Source organism: Thalassophryne amazonica, chromosome 23 (assembly GCF_902500255.1).
Source record: "Thalassophryne amazonica chromosome 23, fThaAma1.1, whole genome shotgun sequence".
Taxonomy (NCBI): Eukaryota; Metazoa; Chordata; class Actinopteri; order Batrachoidiformes; family Batrachoididae; genus Thalassophryne; species Thalassophryne amazonica.
In genome coordinates, this window is record NC_047125.1 from 8,217,160 (window position 1) to 8,239,999 (window position 22,840).

The 22,840-nt window shown below is 48.8% G+C and overlaps 1 protein-coding gene across 1 annotated transcript in view; it reads right to left on the reverse strand.

Annotated features, from left to right (window-relative positions):
• Window positions 1–22,578, reverse strand: part of zanl (zonadhesin, like) — a 222,749-nt gene extending 200,171 nt beyond the window's left edge. Inside the window, 4 exon segments of the mRNA XM_034165014.1 lie at window positions 6,394–6,522; window positions 10,591–10,739; window positions 10,925–11,169; window positions 22,315–22,578. Coding sequence (XP_034020905.1) covers window positions 6,394–6,522; window positions 10,591–10,739; window positions 10,925–11,169; window positions 22,315–22,561 — 770 coding nt within the window. The 5' untranslated portion in view covers window positions 22,562–22,578.
• Between the last annotated feature and the right edge of the window lie 262 nt (window positions 22,579–22,840).

Consider the following 22,840-nt stretch of genomic DNA (forward strand, 5'->3'; position numbering starts at 1 on the left):
AGTCAGGTGTGGATGCGGCTGCACCCAGTAACACGGAGGGTGGAGAGTCCACCTCCACCTCTCGTCAACAACAATGTAGGAAGGTGAGTACTTATCCGAATGTTGTCTAGTAGTCAGCTGTCCTATAGACAATCAAACAAGAATACAAGTAAAGACACACGTATGTGCAGGCTGAAATGGTTACCTCTTTGGTAAGGCGATATCTCGCCAAATGAGGTGGAGATGCCGTCCTGCTGATATACCTCCGTATTGATTGGGATCAGCTGTCTCCGGTGATGGGTGACAGCTGTCATCCTGGCTGCTCCTGTAAGGCGGCAGCGCCCTCCGGTGCCTGGAGCCCGCACTCCAGGCAGGGCGCCCTCTAGTGGTGGTGGGCCAGCAGTACCTCCTCTTCAGCGGCCCACACAACAGGACCCCCCCCTCAACGGGCGCCTCCTGGCGCACGACCGGGTTTGTCAGGGTGGCGACGGTAGAAGTCGGCCAGGAGGGCCGGGTCCAGGATGAAGCCCTTCTTCACCCAGGAGCGTTCTTCGGGGCCGTACCCCTCCCAGTCCACCAGATACTGAAAACCCCGGCCCATTCGTCGGACGTCGAGGAGCCGGCGCACGGTCCAAGCCGGCTCTCCGTCGATGATCCGGGCAGGAGGTGGCGCCGGACCCGGAGTGCAGAGGGGTGAGGTGTGATGGGGTTTAATCCTTGACACATGGAATACCGGGTGAATCCGCAGTGAGGCCGGAAGCCGGAGCCTCACTGCGGCGGGATTGATGACCTTGAGTATTTTGTAGGGGCCGATGTATCGTTCTTGCAGTTTCGGGGAGTCCACTTGAAGGGGAATGTCTTTGGTGGACAACCAGACCTCCTGCCCTGGACGATACGTGGGAGCCGGGGTCCGCCGCCGGTCTGCATGGTTCTTCGCCCTCGTCCGGGCCTTCAACAAAGCAGAACGGGCGGCACGCCACACCCGACGGCACTTCCGTAGGTGGGCCTGGACCGAGGGCACACCGACCTCCCCCTCAACCACCGGAAACAACGGGGGTTGATACCCCAAACACACCTCAAAGGGGGAGAGGCCGGTGGCGGACGACACTTGAATGTTGTGCGCGTACTCGATCCAGGCCAGGTGGGTACTCCAGGCCGTCGGGTGCGCGGCTGTCACACAGCGCAAGGTTTGCTCCATCTCCTGGTTTGCCCGTTCTGCTTGTCCGTTGGTCTGGGGGTGGTACCCGGACGAGAGACTGACCGTGGCCCCCAGTTCCCGGCAAAAGCTCCTCCAAACCTGCGAGGAGAACTGGGGACCGCGATCGGAGACGATGTCTGATGGTATCCCATGCAGACGGACGACGTGGTGGACTAGGAGGTCCGCTGTCTCCTGGGCCGTTGGGAGCTTCGGGAGGGCCACGAAGTGGGCCGCCTTGGAGAATCGGTCCACTATCGTGAGGACGACGGTGTTTCCCTGGGACGGCGGGAGACCCGTGACAAAATCCAGGCCGATGTGGGACCAGGGGCGATGAGGCACGGGCAGCGGCTGTAGCAATCCCTGTGTCTTACGGTGATCCGCCTTGCCCCTGGCACAGGTGGTACAGGCCTGGATGTAACCCCGGACGTCGGCCTCCAGGGACGCCCACCAGAAGCGCTGCCGGACGACTGCCACGGTTCTTCGCACCCCAGGGTGACAGGATAGCTTAGAACCGTGACAGAAGTCCAGAACTGCAGCCCTGGCTTCTGGTGGGACGTAGAGTTTGTTCTTCGGTCCGGTTCCGGGGTCCAGGTCTCGTGTCAGGGCCTCCCGGATGGTTTTCTCCACGTCCCAGGTGAGGGCGGCCACGATAGCGGACTCCGGGATGATGGGTTCCGGGGGATCCGACGGCTCCGTTTTGACCTCATCTTCGTGTACCCGGGACAAGGCATCCGATCTTTGGTTTTTGGTCCCGGGACGGTAGGTGATCCGGAAGTCAAAACGGCCGAAGAACAGTGACCAGCGGGCTTGCCTGGGGTTCAGTCGCTTGGCGGTCCTGATATACTCCAGGTTCCGGTGGTCAGTGAAAACCGTGAATGGCACGGACGTTCCCTCCAACAGATGTCTCCACTCCTCAAGAGCCTCTTTCACCGCAAGGAGCTCTCGATTGCCGACGTCATAGTTCCGTTCGGCTGGGGTCAACCTGCGGGAAAAATAGGCACACGGGTGAAGGACCTTATCGGTCTTCCCGCTCTGGGACAGCACGGCTCCTATCCCTGAGTCCGAGGCGTCCACTTCAACCACTAACTGGCGACTAGGATCGGGCTGCACCAGAACGGGTGCAGACGAGAAGCGCCGTTTCAACTCCTTAAACGCGGCATCGCACCGATCCGACCAGGTGAAGGGAACTTTTGGTGAGGTCAGGGCTGTCAGGGGGCTAACTACCTGACTGTAGCCCTTAATGAACCTCCTGTAGAAATTAGCAAGGCCTAGGAACTGTTGCAACTTCCTACGGCTTGTTGGTTGGGGCCAGTCTCTCACCGCCGCAACCTTGGCCGGATCAGGAGCGACGGAGTTGGAGGAGATGATGAACCCCAGGAAGGACAAAGAAGTGCGGTGGAACTCACACTTCTCGCCCTTCACAAACAGCCGGTTCTCTAACAACCGCTGCAGGACCTGACGTACATGCCGGACATGAGTCTCAGGATCCGGAGAAAAGATGAGTATATCGTCTAGATATACGAAGACGAACCGGTGCAGGAAGTCCCGCAATACGTCGTTAACCAAGGCTTGGAACGTCGCGGGGGCGTTTGTGAGGCCGAACGGCATGACCAGGTACTCAAAGTGACCTAAGGGGGTGTTGAATGCCGTCTTCCACTCGTCTCCCTTCCGGATCTGAACCAGATGATACGCGTTTCTAAGATCAAGCTTGGTAAAAATCTTGGCTCCATGCAGGGGCGTGAACACCGAATCCAACAGGGGTAACGGGTATCGGTTGCGAACCGTGATTTCGTTCAGCCCCCTATAATCGATGCATGGACGAAGTCCGCCATCTTTTTTACCCACGAAAAAGAAACCTGCGCCCATCGGGGAGGTGGAATTTCGGATCAACCCGGCAGCTAACGAGTCCCGGATGTAGGTCTCCATTGATTCGCGCTCAGGCCGTGAGAGGTTGTACAGTCTACTGGACGGGAACCCACTGGAACCAAATCGATGGCACAATCGTACGGATGGTGGGGGGGGGAGTGTGAGCGCCAGATCCTTGCTGAACACGTCGACAAGGTCGTGGTACTCCACCGGCACCGTCCCCAGATTGGGCGGGACTCTGACCTCCTCCTTAGCTTGGGAGCCGGGAGGAACTGAGGAACCTAGACACACCCGATGGCAGGTCTCGCTCCACTGAACCACTACCCCGGACGGCCAATCAATCCGGGGATTGTGCTTCAACATCCAGGGAAAGCCTAAAACCACACGGGAAGTGGCCTGAGTCACAAAAAACTCGATCACCTCCCGGTGGTTTCCTGACACCACCAGCGTTACAGGTGGTGTCTTATGTGTGATCGGAGGGAGCAGGGAGCCATCTAGTGCTCGAACCTGCACAGGCGAGGTAAGCGCCACCAGAGGGAGCCCTATCTCCCTGGCCCATCTGCAGTCCAACAGATTCCCCTCAGAGCCCGTGTCCACCAGTGCTGGGGCCTTCAGGGTTAAATCCTCATACAGGATCGTGACTGGGAGTCGTGTAGCAATGTGGGTGTGTCCCACGTGAATGTCTCGGCCCACCCCTAGCCCAGTCTCTAGGGGCGGGCGTTGGTGTTGTAACCGCTCGGGGCAGTCTCTCACATGGTGCTCTAGTGCACCACAAACAAAACAAGCTCCATGGGCCCGTCTCCTCTGTGCAGCTGGTGCCCTAAATGTTGCCCTACTCGTGTCCATAGCTTCGTCAGTAGGGGGAGCTGTGGCCCCACGGAGCGCAGGGGCCGTGGAGCGTGGGGAAGGCGGAGCGCGGTCGGAACCGGAAGGGAGAGGGACCGCGCGTGCCCGGCCACGCCCTTCGTCTCGTTCCCGCCGACGTTCTTCTAACCGGTTGTCCAACCGTATGACAAGATCGATAAGCCTGTCTAAATCCCGCGGTTCGTCCTTAGCCACCAGGTGCTCCTTGAGAGCCAAAGACAGTCCGTTTACAAAGGCGGCGCGGAGGGCAGCGTTATTCCAGCCGGATCTCGCAGCCGCGATGCGGAAGTCGACTGCATAAACAGCTGCGCTCCGGCGCCCCTGTCTCATTGACAGTAGCACGGTTGAAGCGGTTTCTCCTCTATTAGGGTGATCGAACACGGTTCTGAGCCCCCTCACAAACCCATCGTAAGTCAGAAGGAGCCGTGAATTCTGCTCCCAGAGCGCTGTAGCCCAAGCGCGTGCCTCACTGCGAAGCAGGTTTATGACATAAGCTACTTTACTAGCATCGGTCGCGTACATAACGGGACGCTGTGCGAAGACGAGCGAACACTGCATCAGAAAATCCGCGCACGTCTCCACACAGCCTCCGTACGGCTCTGGAGGGCTTATGTATGCTTCCGGGGAAGGAGGGAGAGGTCGTTGAACAACCAGTGGAACGTCAACGTTACGCACAGGATCTACGGGAGGGAGAGCCGCAGCGGCGCCCGGAGGGCGCGCTTCCACCTGCGCGGCGAGAGCCTCCACCCTGCGGTTCAGGAGGACGTTCTGCTCGGTCATGAAATCCAACCGAGTCGTGAAAGCGGTGAGGATCCGCTGCAACTCACCGATTACCCCTCCCGCGGACGCCTGCGCGTCCTGTTCTTCCATTGGCCGTTCAACAGCCGGTTGACGCCCCTCGGGATCCATGACGCTGGCCGAGATATCCTGTTGTGAAAGTGTAGGAACACGGACCCACAACAGGGGGCGCAAATGAAAGGACAATGGAGGAGTCGAATAACACTGCTTTTACTGTTGTGAAACAGGCACAACAAATACAACCGGTTACAATATCGAAATGGAGTCCAATTACAACGGTGTCGTGTGGGCAGGCTCGACGATAGGAGACGTCTGTCCAAGTCGAACCGGAACCAACCCGATTTCCTCTGCCACCAAACCCCGGGAATACTGGAGCCGCCAAGTCCCGAATTCCCAGGTGGCCACTGCCTCCGCTCGTCGGATCCGGTACTGCTGGCAAGAAACAGAAACAGTCAGGTGTGGATGTGGCTGCACTCAGTAACACGGAGGGTGGAGAGTCCACCTCCACCTCTCGTCAACAACAATGTAGGAAGGTGAGTACTTATCCGAATGTTGTCTAGTAGTCAGCTGTCCTATAGACAATCAAACAAGAATACAAGTAAAGACACACGTATGTGCAGGCTGAAATGGTTACCTCTTTGGTAAGGCGATATCTCGGCAAATGAGGTGGAGATGCCGTCCTGCTGATATACCTCCGTATTGATTGGGATCAGCTGTCTCCGGTGATGGGTGACAGCTGTCATCCTGGCTGCTCCTGTAAGGCGGCAGCGCCCTCCGGTGCCTGGAGCCCGCACTCCAGGCAGGGCGCCCTCTAGTGGTGGTGGGCCAGCAGTACCTCCTCTTCAGCGGCCCACACAACAATCATTTTTAAAAAAAAAGTTGAACTGAAAATTACTCCCAAAATAGACATTTATGTAAGACCATACAGTGTTGTACCATGTGCGATAAACTCCCAAACTATAATATGTAGCCCTAAAAACTATATATATTCTGAATCCTCATGACACAGGGAACAAACTGGTACCATTTTTTTTAAAAGTTGAACTGAAAATTACCCCCAAAATAGACATTTATGTAAGACCATACATTGTTCTACCATGTGCTTTTCATGCTGCCACTTCTGTCTGTCTTTCTGTCTGTCCGGGATAAACTCCCAAACTATAATATGTAGCCCTAAAAACTATATACAGTAGTGTTCAGAATAATAGTAGTGCTATGTAACTAAAAAGATTAATCCAGGTTTTGAGTATATTTCTTATTGTTACATGGGAAACAAGGTACCAGTAGATTCAGTAGATTCTCACAAATCCAACAAGACCAAGCATTCATGATATGCACACTCTTAAGGCTATGAAATTGGGCTGTTAGTAAAAAAAATGGACTTCAAATGTGTTTGTCTTTTCACCAAGTATTTCCACTTAGTTTTGGGGAGTCCACCTCTTATAGTTCTGCTGGACAAACTTTAGCCCATTAACTATTATATTTATAAGACATCAGCATTACAAAAACAAATGTTGGGCAATTGTTTTGATTAAAATGATTGGCATTTGGCATATGTCTAAAACAGGTTAACCCGGGCAGGGCTGGGTACCCCAGCAAGTAAACACATAATTTAAAAATTATAAAAATGGTAAACTGCAATGCTATTTTTCTTATATCCCCTAAAAAAACCTAGGGCCAAAACTCACCCTGGATCGGTGACCCAGCTGTGTCCAAAGTCATTGGCTTTACTGGTCAGTGATCCATCTGGCTTACGGAAGTCATCTTTAGCATTCCCGTTATAGTCTCCACACAGTCCACAGAGCTGGTTCTTGTAGCTGTAAATTACAAGTATGAATTTGGTTAGAAAATGTAGAAATGTTATTTCACTCAATCATAAATTACTTATTACTACTAAAAAAAAAAATTTAACTATTAGAGAAAAAATTACTCATAACCATCCCAAAGACGTATCGTTATCTTTGGCTGCTTTCAGTGATGCCGGTATTTGGTTAGACTCTTTCTCTCAGATTGTTCTGTCTGAGTTATTTTCATTAGTTACTTCATCCAAACCATCAACATGTCTATTAGACCCCATTCCTACCAGGCTGCTCAAGGAAGCCCTAGCATTATTTAATGCTTCGATCTTAAATATGATCAATCTATCTTTATTAGTTGGCTATGTACCACAGGCTTTTAAGGTGGCAGTAATTAAACCATTACTTAAAAAGCCATCACTTGACCCAGCTATCTTAGCTAATTATAGGCCAATCTCCAACCTTCCTTTTCTCTAAAAAATTCTTGAAAGGGTAGTTGTAAAACAGCTAACTGATCATCTGCAAAGGAATGGTCTATTTGAAGAGTTTCAGTCAGGTTTTAGAATTCATCATAGTACAGAAACAGCATTAGTGAAGGTTACACATTATCTTCTTATGGCCTCAGACAGTGGACTCATCTCTGTGCTTGTTCTGTTAGACCTCAGTGCTGCTTTTGATACTGATGACCATAAAATTTTATTACAGAGATTAGAGCATGCCATAGGTATTAAAGGCACTGCGCTGCGGTGGTTTGAATCATATTTATCTAATAGATTACAATTTGTTCATGTAAATGGGGAATCTTCTTCACAGACTAAGGTTAATTATGGAGTTCCACAAGGTTCTGTGCTAGGACCAATTTTATTCACTTTATACATGCTTCCCTTAGGCAGTATTATTAGACGGCATTGCTTAAATTTTCATTGTTACGCAGATGATACCCAGCTTTATCTATCCATGAAGCCAGAGGACACACACCAATTAGCTAAACTGCAGGATTGTCTTACAGACATAAAGACATGGATGACCTCTAATTTCCTGCTTTTAAACTCAGATAAAACTGAAGTTATTGTACTTGGCCCCACAAATCTTAGAAACATGGTGTCTAACCAGATCCTTACTCTGGATGGCATTACCCTGACCTCTAGTAATACTGTGAGAAATCTTGGAGTCATTTTTGATCAGGATATGTCATTCAAAGCGCATATTAAACAAATATGTAGGACTGCTTTTTTGCATTTACGCAATATCTCTAAAATGAGAAAGGTCTTGTCTCAGAGTTATGCTGAAAAACTAATTCATGCATTTATTTCCTCTAGGCTGGACTATTGTAATTCATTATTATCAGGTTGTCCTAAAAGTTCCCTGAAAAGCCTTCAGTTAATTCAAAATGCTGCAGCTAGAGTACTAACGGGGACTAGAAGGAGAGAGCATATCTCACCCATATTGGCCTCTCTTCATTGGCTTCCTGTTAATTCTAGAATAGAATTTAAAATTCTTCTTCTTACTTATAAGGTTTTGAATAATCAGGTCCCATCTTATCTTAGGGACCTCATAGTACCATATCACCCCAATAGAGCGCTTCACTCTCAGACTGCAGGCTTACTTGTAGTTCTTAGGGTTTGTAAGAGTAGAATGGGAGGCAGAGCCTTCAGCTTTCAGGCTCCTCTCCTGTGGAACCAGCTCCCAATTCAGATCAGGGACACAGACACCCTCTTTACTTTTAAGATTAGGCTTAAAACTTTCCTTTTTGCTAAAGCTTATAGTTAGGGCTGGATCAGGTGACCCTGAACCATCCCTTAGTTATGCTGCTATAGACTTAGACTGCTGGGGGGTTCCCATGATGCACTGAGTGTTTCTTTCTCTTTTTGCTCTGTATGCACCACTCTGCATTTAATCATTAGTGATTGATCTCTGCTCCCCTCCACAGCATGTCTTTTTCCTGGTTCTCTCCCTCAGCCCCAACCAGTCCCAGCAGAAGACTGCCCCTCCCTGAGCCTGGTTCTGCTGGAGGTTTCTTCCTGTTAAAAGGGAGTTTTTCCTTCCCACTGTCGCCAAGTGCTTGCTCACAGAGGGTCGTTTTGACCGTTGGGGTTTTTACGTAATTATTGTATGGCCTTGCCTTACAATATAAAGCGCCTTGGGGCAACTGTTTGTTGTGATTTGGCGCTATATAAATAAAATTGATTGATTGATTAATATTACTTACCCAACATCTAGTCTATGGTAACACTGTAAGGGCTGGAACAGATCCCTGACAGATCCTGAGTTTACTGGCTAGACGTCAGAGACTCTGCCCGTCCACTCCTCACAGCACTCACTGTAAATGTGAATTAACCAGCCATGTTGTTCAATACCTTAGTTGGGATTCTGCAAATTCTTGGGATGCCTTACAAAGCAGCTCAACCATGTTGGTATTCATGGGTTCAATTATTAATCCCTGAGTTGGTCAGGATGCAGTTGAGACAGCTCTGGTGGCCAATCAGAAAGCCGGTATCTCAGCATTCTCCTGAGAAAGATCCTTGCAAGTACTTTACTAGACCCAGGGAGCTGGGTAGTACCCCTGTAGTTGCTGCAATCCAGTCAGTCATTCATTACTTTCCAGAGAGGGGTAACACTGGCTTTCTTCCAGTCTTTAGGAATAATACCTAAAAAACACACTGTACTATACTAAAAAAGCAATCTGTTGCCATTTGGTATTTTTATGTATTTTGGGTCAAGGATGAACGCTGCCAAAACCAGAACCATCTCAGCTCACTCCTTTTGATGTGAAGAAGCAGTGGTTCGACACCAGGGGTGCTCAAGTTCGGTCCTCGAGAGCTACCTTCCTGATACTCTTAGTTGTCTCCCTGCTCCAACACACCTGAATCCAATGAAATGCTCATTAAAAGCCTGCTAATGAGTCATTTCATTGGATTCAGGTGTGTTGGAGGAGGGAGACAACTAAGAGTATCAGGAAGGTAGCTCTCGAGGACCGAACTTAAGCATCCCTGCTCTACACAGAGTCCCTCCTGGATATTTGAGCTGCTCACTCTGTCCCTGAGTTTAAGCCCAGATACACACAGAGGAACCTCATTTCTATTGTTTGTATTGGCGAACTTGTACTTTCGGTAATTCCATAGGAGTTGTAATTCACCTGATCTTTTGCATCCCGTCCCAAATAGAGTCTAGATTCAATCTATTCCTCAGGTTAAATTTATTTAAAGTTAGGTGAGGTACAGGCCTGGGCCCCACAGACTTTGCCCACACAAGAGCTCCATCTCATAAGGCCTCGAACAAAGGAAACCCAGTGGTTTTATAAAAGGCAAGTCATTTACAATAGGCTGGCTTTAGTCTCACAAACCTAATATTACTGGCTACCCGTAGACAGAGAGGGAAGCCCTCCCTATATCTGAAGCCCATGCATGCGTGATGGATGGGAAACTTAACTCCCTTTGTCTGCTGAAACTTTAAACCAGTCAGAACCACTTTTCAGGCATTTTAAACCAATAACAGAAACTCATAAAAAGTATGGCTATTTGAATAAAGTAAATATTTGACACCAAAAAGAAAAATAATAAAATAGGAAAATAACACACAAGTTAAGCAAAGCAATTGCTTGATAACTAAAGCTAAAAACTAAAAAAAATAAATAAAGAATTAACACATAGATGTTTTCTCACAGAGGGTAGACTGGTGAGTTGAGAGCCTCGCCTTCTGGCTCAGCTCCTTCTTCACCACGATGGTCTGGTACAGTGTCTGCAGGACCTCAGACGTAGCCCCAATCCATCTATCAATCTCATGGCCTATCTTATCCCCAACTCATGAACAAGATACTTTAACTCCTCCACTTGGGGCAAAATCTCTATTCTGACCAAAATGGGGACAATCATTTTTTTTTTTTTTTTGTGACAGAGAAACATGCCGCATCCTGGAACCAGGCCTGGGGGAAGCCATGGTGCTCAGTCTAACTCAGCCCACAGAAACAACATGGCATCACCTTCATGTGGGCTCACCATCAGCAAGGAGAGAACAAAGGGTCTGGACACACACACACTTCGTTTAAATTTAACGCCAACTGACGGCATCTGTACTGACGTTTTCACTCACTCTTTGATAACTTTGATGTCCATGAAGTGGTTTCCATCATAGCGAACAGTAACACCAAAGGTCATGTTCACAGTGTAGTGTTTTCCTGACTTGAACACAGAGACACTGGAGGCCGGACTCACTGGCAGGTTTACGTTGGTTCCATTCAGCTACGTGGGAATAAAAGGTGACGAACACAGAATTAATAATCAGATAACTTGGAGTGTGGCATCACAATATCAAATGAATGATCACTGCATATGCCCCCAACCCCCCACACAGTGGCTGTCAGTGGGTGTGGCTTCCCTGTCATTGGACATAGTGTGTTTTGGTGCGTCCTTCCCTCTTCTCTCACCTGCACAGTTCCGCCTTTGAGGATGGAGATCTTTACCATCTGCACATTAACATGTACAGCCTTCACATAGGAGATGGAGGGGTTGTTATATCGGTTCTCATTGTCAGCGTGGACCTCAAAATATGGCAGAGTTGTATCGTTGCAGACTTCAGACATCACATAACTGCAGTTGCCCATGAAGTCGTATTTGCGTTTGTCAAAGGTGGTGTAGTGAGGATCTCCAGATGCGATGCAAGTGGATGTACCTGAGGACATAAGATTTAAGAAACTTTGTGTTAGAGGTAAAATTATAGCAAATATATTTTACTGTTATCTGTACACCCCAGACTGCCCACTCACACAGAGGACACTGGATCACAACTGCCACAAAAAATGAGGCCCTCCTGAAAATTGAGGTGGCACACATCACAAACCTTTTCCAGTCGCTGGGATCCTCAAAACTACACCTGTGTGCTGGACAGTGCAGAGAGAAACACACCTACATGGCCAAAATGTCATAGCTGATGTTCCATCACTATGTAGGAGATACTCCTCAACTGAGTCTCCCTCAGTAACCGTTCATTTGACACCAAGTCTACCCAGTGGTACCCAAAGATGCTCCAAAAGGTACCAAAGACAGTGAGTTATTATCTTTGTGTTCAGGTCTCACAACCATACAGGAACTTGGGCTTTCATTCTCCTGCATTGTTACTGGCATCAGGAAACACCTGTCCAGGGACCTCATGAGTCCACACATTCTTCCCAGTGTGTCTCTTGACTACAAAGCCCTCCATCCTACATCTTCCTAAATAATAAAAAAAAAAACATGGAATAGCACTAACTCAATGACCTCACAGTTGTTCCAGATTGGGTGCAGGATTTCAATAAAACCATCGACACCATAACATGAGATCACTGATCAACTCCACTTTGACCAGAAGCAAAAGTGAAATCACCTGCTGAGGTGGTGAGTAGAATGAAAACCAGCACCCTCTCAGCCTTTAATACAACCAGTTTAAGATCTAATCATTAACTGATAACCAGTGGTGGGCACAGTTCCGATAATCCGCTAACAGATCATTATTGAAGATAACGTTTTCATTATCGGATTATCTTTTTAGATAACTTTAAAAACCATTATCGGACTAATTATCTTCCGATGAATTTTTGTCCGATAACTTTTAGACCGATAACGTAGTAAACACAGCTGAACAGCAGCAAACATTTCTAAAATTGAAAATAAGTTGAGCACCTACCTGATAAACGTTTCTTAACAGATGCATGGTTCTTAAAAACTGTTTTTTAAGAAAAAAAAAATCACTTCCTTTAACACCATACTGATACGCTGGCAATATCACCCAAGTCATCCAGAGGCATACATTTTTAACTTATGATTCAAATTTTAACCAAACTAATTTTGGACAAGTTATTTAAAATTACTGTCATGTCTGAAGTTTTATAAAGTGAAAATAACATATATGTTTTAGTTTTAAAGTAATGCCCTAATTTTTAAGGTTTTAGTGTGGACATGCTGTGCCGAGCAGTGCATTATGGGTAGGATTAGTACGTTCACGACAGGACAAATGCATTTCAGACACTGTTCAGGCTCCACGGACAACAGCATTAAACTTTAGTGCCTAAAACTCTCGTGAATATATTCTCTGGGTTTATAGACGTTATTGTATTTGTGTTTGTTAAATTCCACGCATCTTAAATGTAGCAAACACGGATTATCTGGAATTTTGTTTTAGAAAGATTTCAAGGCCTCTACTGCCATCTACTGGCCAGTAGTGTTCATGGCAGTATTCGTCCTGAAGATGAGCAGACACTGTATATTTTTAATCACAAGTTAAGTTTTTTCAAACTTAATTTACAAAAATTCTCGATGGGAGATATCAAAGTTTAAAAACAAAATGACAAAAAAAAAAAACATTACAAGACAGCTCTGCGGTGTTTGCACATGCACAGTACGAGCGTGGTAGGATGCCTGTTGCCCCTCAGCAGCAGGAAACCCTCACGACGGCCGACCAGAATACAACCCCTGGCAAAAATTATGGAATCACCGGCCTCGGAGGATGTTCATTCAGTTGTTTAATTTTGTAGAAAAAAAGCAGATCACAGACATGACACAAAACTAAAGTCATTTCAAATGACAACTTTCTGGCTTTAAGAAACACTATAAGAAATCAAGAAAAAAAGATTGTGGCAGTTAGTAACGGTTACTTTTTTAGACCAAGCAGAGGAAAAAAATATGGAATCACTCAATTCTGAGGAAAAAATTATGGAATCACCCTGTAAATTTTCATCCCCCAAACTAACACCTGCATCAAATCAGATCTACTCGTTGACATTGACCCTATGCCATGACATTGACCCTATGTGTCTTTTTACAAGGAATGTTTTCGCAGTTTTTGCTCTATGGCAAGATGCATTATCATCTTGAAACATCCCCAAACATCCTTTCAATTGTCCAAAATATCAACGTAAACTTGTGCATTTATTGATGATGTAATGACAGCCATCTCCCCAGTGCCTTTACCTTACATGCAACCTCATATCATCAATGACTGTGGAAATTTACATGTTCTCTTCAGGCAGTCATCATTATAAATCTCATTGGAACGGCACCAAACAAAAGTTCCAGCATCATCACCTTGCCCAATGCAGATTCGAGATTCATCACTGAATATGACTTTCATCCAGTCCACAGTCCACGAATGCTTTTTCTTAGCCCATTGTAACCTTGTTTTTTTTTCTGTTTAGGTGTTAATGATGGCTTTCGTTTAGCTTTTCTGTATGTAAATCCCATTTCCTTTAGGCGGTTTCTTACAGTTCGGTCACAGACGTTGACTCCAGTTTCCTCCCATTCGTTCCTCATTTGTTTTGTTGTGCATTTTTCAATTTTTGAGACATACTGTTTTAAGTTTTCTGTCTTGACGCTTTGATGTCTTCCTTGGTCTACCAGTATGTTTGCCTTTAACAACCTTCCCATGTTGTTTGTATTTGGTCCAGAGTTTAGACACAGCTGACTGTGAATAACCAACATCTTTTGCAACATTGCATGATGATTTACTCTCTTTTAAGAGTTTGATAATCCTCTCCTTTGTTTCAATTGACATCTCTCATGTTGGAGCCATGATTCATGTCAGTCCACTTGGTGCAACAGCTCTCCAAGGTGTGTTCACTCCTTTTTAGATGCAGACTAATGAGCAGATCTGATATGATGCAGGTGTTAGTTTTGGGGATGAAAATTTACAGGGTGATTCCATATTTTTTTTCCTCTGCTTGGTCTAAAAAAGTAACCGTTACTGACTGCCACAATCTTTTTTTCTTGATTTCTTATAGTGTTTCTTAAAGCCAGAAAGTTGCCATTTGAAATTACTTTAGTTTTGTGTCATGTCTGTGATCTGCTTTTTTTCTACAAAATTAAACAACTGAATGAACATCCTCAGAGGCTGGTGATTCCATAATTTTTGCCAGGGGTTGTAATATCAAACAGGTTTGATTTTCATTTGACCATACGATCAGCAATCAGGAGGTGGTCGTGAGATGTTAAACGCAGCTTGTTACTCCATGTACACTACACGATGCAGGATGCGCGATTAACCTGATACTCGGTCCAAAAAATGAATAAAAAAAATCATCTGAACATTCTCACATTCTCTCCACATACAAAACATGTTGTGATGACACTTCCAGGGCTCTGTAAAAATGCCTGTTTTTACAAATAAAAAGTGGAATATTTTACAAAAGCACATCTGTAAACACCAACACGCGACACACGTCACATTAATGTGTTGGTTTACATAGTGAATAACTGAACCAATCAGTGTTTAGCAGAGGTAAATTTTACCCAGAATCCTTTGCGATCTGTCTGTGTTTGTTACAAAACCTCAGAATTAGTGCCTTATTCAACATTAAAAGATATATGTTATATTTTAACTTTGTACAAATGACAGAATTGACATTAATGGAGTTATTCTATCAGTATTCATTTTATTTATACACCAAACCATAAGTCAGTATGACTTTATTTTCCAAGACCTCCGCCTGACCAGAGCGTTATGATTGGTAAAGAGTTGGGCTTGGTGACTGCTCTCAGCTTGTCTCTGTACTGTAAGCCGTGTAGTAAATAAGAGCTTCCAGCAGGAGGCAGGATGTTCAAACATAAAAGTGTGGGCTCATTGTTTGGGTCTGCTGTCGCTTTGATGTTTCCAGAAGCGATCGTGGTGTTTAAAATTAAATTCAGTTTATTAGTAGTTGCAAATATACTAGAAACAATCGGTTATCTGTAAATTCCGATACATTTTTGGGTGGTTTATCGGTTTATCTTTATCAAAGATAACTTTTCAGTTATCTGATTATCTGTCATCGAAGTTAATTTTTTGGTTATCTGTGCCCACCACTGCTGATATCATCTGGTACCCTGACTTACACCTAGCACAAAGTAGGATCTCTCTCTCTCTCTCTCTCTCTCTCTCTCTTTCTTTCTCAACATGAATGGACTTTCTTTATTAAAAAAATAAATATTTGAAAAAAGCAACATTCAAGTACGTCATTTTACAAATATGCTGATTTTGTTGGGAAAGTGTAGGAACACGGACCCACAACAGGGGGCGCAAATGAACGGACAATGGAGAAAGTCAAATCACAAAGTTTTACTGTTGTGAACTCACACAACAAACACAACAGATTACAAATACAGCAGTAACCGAATTCCAAAGGTGTCGTGTGGGCAGGCTCGACGATAGGAGACGTCTGTCCGAGTCGAACCGGAACCACCCGATTTCCTCTGCCACCGAACCCCGGGGATACTGGAGCCGCCAAGTCCCGAACCCCAGGTGGCCACTGCCTCCGCTCGTCGGATCCGGTACTGCTGGCAAGGAACAGAAACAGTCAGGTGTGGGTGCGGCTGCACCCAGCAACACACAGGGTGGAAACACCACCTCTACCTCTTCTCAAAAACAACACTGAAGGATTGGAAGGTGAGTACTTATCTAGTCACGTCCAACACTGTCTTCAGCTGACCTTAAGCACAAGCAAAAACTATTAACTCTTAGAATAGAGTAACTGGCTGAGTTCGTTACCTCCTTGGTAGAGCGATATCTCGGCAATGAGGTAGAGATGCCGTCCTGCTGATATACCTCCCTGTTGATGGATATCAGCTGTCTCGTCTCAGGTGATGGGTGACAGCTGTCACCCTGGCTGCTCCTGTGAGGCGGCAGCGCCCTCTGGTGCCTGGAGCCCGCACTCCAGACAGGGCGCCCTCTGGTGGTGGTGGGCCAGCAGTACCTCCTCTTCAGCGGCCCACACAACAGGACCCCCCCCTCAACGGGCGCCTCCTGGCGCACGACCAGGCTTGTCCGGGTGGCGACGGTAGAAGTCGGCCAGGAGGGCCGGGTCCAGGATGAAGCTCCTCTTCACCCAGGAGCGCTCTTCGGGACCGTACCCTTCCCAGTCCACCAGATACTGCAAACCCCGGCCCATCCGTCGGACGTCCAGGAGCCGGCGTACAGTCCAAGCCGGCTCGCCGTCGATGATCCGGGCAGGAGGTGGTGCCGGACCCGGAGTGCAGAGGGGTGAGGTGTGATGAGGTTTGATTCTGGAAACATGGAACACTGGATGAATCCGCAGTGAGGCCGGAAGCTGAAGCCTCACTGCGGCGGGATTGATGACCTTGAGAATTTTAAACGGACCAATGTATCGTTCCTGTAGTTTTGGGGAGTCCACTTGTAGGGGAATGTCCTTGGTGGACAACCACACTTCCTGCCCAGGACGATACGTAGGAGCCGGGGTCCGCCGCCGGTCTGCATGGTTCTTCGCCCTCGTCCGGGCCTTCAACAAAGCAGAACGGGCGGCACGCCACACCCGACGGCACTTCCGTAGGTGGGCCTGGACCGAGGGCACACCGACCACTCCCTCGACCACCGGGAATAACGGGGGCTGATACCCCAAACACACCTCAAAAGGGGAGAGGCCGGTGGCTGATGATACTTGACTGTTGTGGGCGTACTCGATCCAGGCCAGGTGGGTACTCCAGGCCGTCGGGTGCGCGGCTGTCACACAACGTAGGGTCTGCTCCATCTCTTGGTTGGCCCGTTCTGCTTGCCCGTTGGTCTGGGGGTGATACCCGGACGAGAGACTGACCGTGGCCCCCAGTTCCCGGCAGAAGCTCCTCCAGACGTGCGAGGAGAACTGGGGACCGCGATCGGAGACGATGTCTGATGGTATCCCATGCAGACGGACGACGTGGTGGACCAGGAGGTCCGCTGTCTCCTGGGCCGTTGGTAGCTTCGGGAGGGCCACGAAGGGGGCCGCCTTGGAGAATCGGTCCACTATCGTGAGGACGACGGTGTTTCCCTGGGACGGCGGGAGGCCCGTGACAAAATCCAGGCCGATGTGAGACCAGGGGCGATGAGGCACGGGCAGCGGCTGTAGCAATCCCGATGTCTTGCGGTGGTCGGCCTTGCCCCTGGCGCAGGTGGTACAGGCCTGGATGTAACCCCGGACGTCGGCCTCCAGGGACGCCCACCAGAAGCGCTGCCGGACGACTGCCACGGTTCTTCGCACCCCAGGATGACAGGAGAGCTTAGAACCGTGACAGAAGTCCAGAACTGCAGCCCTGGCTTCTGGTGGGACGTAGAGTTTGTTCTTCGGTCCGGTTCCGGGATCTGGGTCTCGTGTCAGGGCCTCCTGGACGGTCTTCTCCACGTCCCAGGTGAGGGCGGCCACGATAGCGGACTCCGGGATGATGGGATCCGGGGGATCCGACGACTCCGTTTTGACCTCATCTTCATGTACCCGGGACAAGGCATCCGATCTCTGGTTTTTGGTCCCGGGACGGTAGGTGATCCGGAAGTCAAAACGGCCGAAGAACAGTGACCAGCGGGCTTGCCTGGGATTCAGCCGCTTGGCGGTCCTGATATACTCCAGGTTCCGGTGGTCAGTGAAAACCGTGAATGGCACGGACGTTCCCTCCAACAGATGTCTCCACTCCTCAAGGGCCTCTTTCACCGCAAGGAGCTCTCGATTGCCGACGTCATAGTTCCGTTCGGCTGGGGTCAACCTGCGGGAAAAATAGGCACACGGGTGAAGGACCTTATCGGTCTTCCCGCTCTGGGACAGCACGGCTCCTATCCCTGAGTCCGAGGCGTCCACTTCAACCACTAACTGGCGACTAGGATCGGGCTGCACCAGAACAGGTGCAGACGAGAAGCGCCATTTCAACTCCTTGAACGCGGCTTCGCAACGATCCGACCAGGTGAAGGGGACTTTTGGTGAGGTCAGGGCTGTCAGGGGGCTAACTACCTGACTGTAGCCCTTAATGAACCTCCTGTAGAAATTAGCAAAGCCTAGGAACTGTTGCAACTTCCTACGGCTTGTGGGTTGGGGCCAGTCTCTCACCGCCGCAACCTTGGCCGGATCAGGAGCGACGGAGTTGGAGGAGATGATGAACCCCAAGAAGGACAAAGACGTGCGGTGGAACTCACACTTCTCGCCCTTCACAAACAGCCGGTTCTCCAACAACCGCTGCAGGACCTGACGTACATGCTGGACATGAGTCTCAGGGTCCGGAGAAAAGATGAGTATATCGTCTAGGTATACGAAGACGAACCGGTGCAGGAAATCCCGCAAGACATCGTTAACCAACGCTTGGAAAGTCGCGGGAGCGTTTGTGAGACCGAACGGCATGACCAGGTACTCAAAGTGACCTAAGGGGGTGTTAAATGCCGTCTTCCACTCGTCTCCCTTCCGGATCCGAACCAGGTGGTACGCATTTCTAAGATCGAGCTTGGTGAAAATCTGGGCTCCATGCAGGGGTGTGAACACTGAATCCAACAGGGGCAACGGGTATCGGTTGCGAACCGTGATCTCGTTCAACCCCCTATAATCAATGCATGGACGAAGTCCGCCATCTTTTTTGCCCACAAAAAAGAAACCTGCGCCCATCGGGGAGGTGGAATTCCGGATCAACCCGGCAGCTAACGAGTCCCGGATGTAGGTCTCCATTGATTCGCGCTCAGGCCGTGAGAGGTTGTACAGCCTACTGGACGGGAACTCACTGCCCGGAACCAAATCAATGGCACAATCATACGGACGGTGGGGTGGAAGAGTGAGAGCCAGATCCTTGCTGAACACGTCGACAAGGTCGTGGTACTCCACCGGCACCGTCCCCAGATTGGGCGGGACTCTGACCTCCTCCTTAGCTCGGGAGCCGGGCGGAACCGAGGAACCTAGACACACCCGATGGCAGGTCTCACTCCACTGAACCACTACCCCGGACGGCCAATCAATCCGGGGATTGTGCTTCAACATCCAGGGAAATCCTAAAACCACACAGGAGGTGGCCTGAGTCACAAAAAACTTGATCACCTCCCGGTGATTTCCTGACACCACCAGAGTTACAGGTGGTGTCTTATGCGTGATCGGAAGGAGTAGGGAGCCATCTAGTGCCCGAACCTGTACAGGCGAGGTAAGCGCCACCAGAGGGAGCCCTATCTCCCTGGCCCATCTGCTGTCCAACAGATTTCCCTCAGAGCCCGTGTCCACCAGTGCTGGGGCCTTCAGGGTTGAGTCCTCATAAAGGATCGTGACTGGGAGTCGTGTGGCAATGTGGGTGTGTCCCACGTGAATGTCTCGGCCCACCCCTAGCCCAGTCTCTAGGGGCGGGGCGTTGGAGTTGAACCGCTCGGGGCACTCCCTCATATGGTGCTCTATCGCACCACAAACAAAACAGGCTCCGTGGTGCCCTAAATGTTGCCCTACTCGTGTCCATAGCTTCGTCAGTAGGGGGAGCTGTGGCCCCACGGAGCGCAGGGGCCGTGGAGCGTGGGGAAGGCGGAGCGCGGTCGGAACCGGAAGGTAGAGGGACGGCGCGTGCCCGGCCACGCCCTTCGTCTCGTTCCCGCTGACGTTCTTCTAACCGGTTGTCTAACCGTATGACAAGATCGATGAGCCCATCTAAATCCCGCGGTTCGTCCTTAGCCACCAGGTGCTCCTTAAGAACCAATGACAGTCCGTTTACAAAGGCGGCACGGAGGGCAGCGCTATTCCAGCCGGACCTCGCAGCCGCGATGCGGAAGTCGACTGCATAGGCAGCTGCACTCCGACGCCCCTGTCTCATCGACAGTAGCACAGTTGAAGCGGTTTCTCCTCTATTGGGGTGATCGAACACGGTTCTGAACTCCCTCACAAACCCATCATATGTCTGAAGGAGCCGTGACTTTTGCTCCCAGAGCGCTGTAGCCCAAGCGCGTGCCTCGCTGCGAAGCAGGTTTATTACATAAGCTACCTTGCTAGCATCAGTCGCGTACATGACTGGACGCTGTGCGAAGACGAGCGAACACTGCATAAGGAAATCCGCGCACGTCTCCACACAGCCTCCGTACGGCTCTGGGGGGCTTATGTATGCTTCCGGGGAAGGTGGGAGGGGTCGTTGAACGACCAGTGGAACGTCAATGTTACGCACAGGGTCTACGGGAGGGAGAGCCGCAGCGGCGCCCGGAGGGCGTGCTTCCACCTGCGCGGCGAGAGCCTCCACCCTGCGGTTCAGGAGGACATTCTGCTCGGTCATTAAATCTAACCGAGTCGTGAAAGCGGTGAGGATCCGCTGCAACTCACCGATTACCCCTCCTGCGGACGCCTGCGCGTCCTGTTCTTCCATTGGCCGTTCAACAGCCGGTTGACGCCCCTCGGGATCCATGACGTTGGCCGAGATATCCTGTTGGGAAAGTGTAGGAACACGGACCCACAACAGGGGGCGCAAATGAACGGACAATGGAGAAAGTCAAATCACAAAGTTTTACTGTTGTGAACTCACACAACAAACACAACAGATTACAAATACAGCAGGCTCGACGATAGGAGACGTCTGTCCAAGTCGAACCGGAACCAACCCGATTTCCTCTGCCACCAAACCCCGGGGATACTGGAGCCGCCAAGTCCCGAACCCCAGGTGGCCACTGCCTCCACTCGTCGGATCCGGTACTGCTGGCAAGGAACAGAAACAGTCAGGTGTGGGTGCGGCTGCACCCAGCAACACACAGGGTGGAAACACCACCTCTACCTCTTCTCAAAAACAACACTGAAGGATTGGAAGGTGAGTACTTATCTAGTCACGTCCAACACTGTCTTCAGCTGACCTTAAGCACAAGCAAAAAGTATTAACTCTTAGAATAGAGTAACTGGCTGAGTTCGTTACCTCCTTGGTAGAGCGATATCTCGGCAATGAGGTAGAGATGCCGTCCTGCTGATATACCTCCCTGTTGATGGATATCAGCTGTCTCGTCTCAGGTGATGGGTGACAGCTGTCACCCTGGCTGCTCCTGTGAGGCGGCAGCGCCCTCTGGTGCCTGGAGCCCTGCACTCCAGACAGGGCGCCCTCTGGTGGTGGTGGGCCAGCAGTACCTCCTCTTCAGCGGCCCACACAACAGATTTGGAATGTTCCAGATCTCTGCTGTGTAATTCCCAGCAGGTGGTGCTGCTGCACTGAACTTACTTCAAAAATTGATTACATTGTTTCAATTTCTTTCATATATTACATTACTTTTGTGCTCTGAAGACTTTGGTAATCCCATTTTTCACAACAAACTGTTCAGCCACCTGAATAAAAATAGATTTTCACCAAAGACTGGAGGAATTTCTAAAAACACTTCATGTTTTCAGATTTAAATCCAAATTATATCGTTTTGCAGTACACATGACAAATTCAGAAAGCTGAGATTGCTCTCAAGATTTTGAGATGCAACACATGGACACTATAATATGCAGGTAACTTAAAAGAGGAATTTCTTATAAGGTAAAGATTAAATGCTTTTGGACACCAGAGGTTTAAACCACTGGTTTGACCAAAATTTCCATAACAATTCAAGAGTACAATTTTTACAAATACATTTAACAGTTGTCATCTTTTCCTTCTAGTTAACCCCAAATGTTAACATTCTGTTTCCATTGAAAAATGTGAGTGAGCAACATGACAGAAAGCATCAGAAAGGCACAACAGCTCACATAGCTGTTAATAGCATCTCCTCCTGCACACTTAAAAAAAGCACACCCTCCACACAAGTATGTCTTTTTTTTTTTAAAGGGGGAGGGGGTATTGCCTTTGGCAGCTGAATGTTTCAGTTTCATGTAAAAGATCCTCAAGTCACAAATTGTGTGCATGCAGAAACCTCACCACCAAAACCCAAATCAGGTCTGAAATGACTTTCTTTGACCTGCAGGAAAACAATGAGCCATCTTCAAGAAGTACATACTGTATTTGTCCCTTCATGTATCCATTTATTTCAAATGAACTGAACTTTGTGGTCATGTATATTTTGTTGTACCAATGTGACGAGGTCCTTGAGTTATTCTGACTTTGTACTTTATTTCCAAAGTCTAGAAACATGACCTGATGATATTTTCATTACCTTTAGGATAGCAGCCTGGAACTCCGTTCACCTCACGGCATTCTTCAGTGGAGTCACAGGAATTATCGATACATTCCAAAGTGTAGTTTCCTGCACAGCGACACATCTTAGAGCACCCATCTCCAAACACAACCTCACCCGGCTGGAAAAGACACATCCAACAAAACATCAGCCTCGAGTACTTCAGGTACGAGAACACACTGACAGATGAACTGCTGGGAATGTCAGCAGTGACCTCTGACCTCATAATAGTTATTGTGGTCGTCCAGACAACCGCACTTGTCCAGCGGGCCACAGCGCCGTCCCTTGAAGACAAAACCTGGTTTGCAAAAGCAACCAGAGATACAGGAGCCAGTACAGTTGGATGACGGTTCCATGCAGGTGGGGATGCAAGCTGGACCACATTCTATATATTCAGCATCAGGAGGACATGGATCTGTGCAGGAGACAGACATCAAACAGGAACAAATATATCAAGGTATGAAAGGAGAAAACTCCACAGGGTTTTTGTGCTGTTGTTAGAACT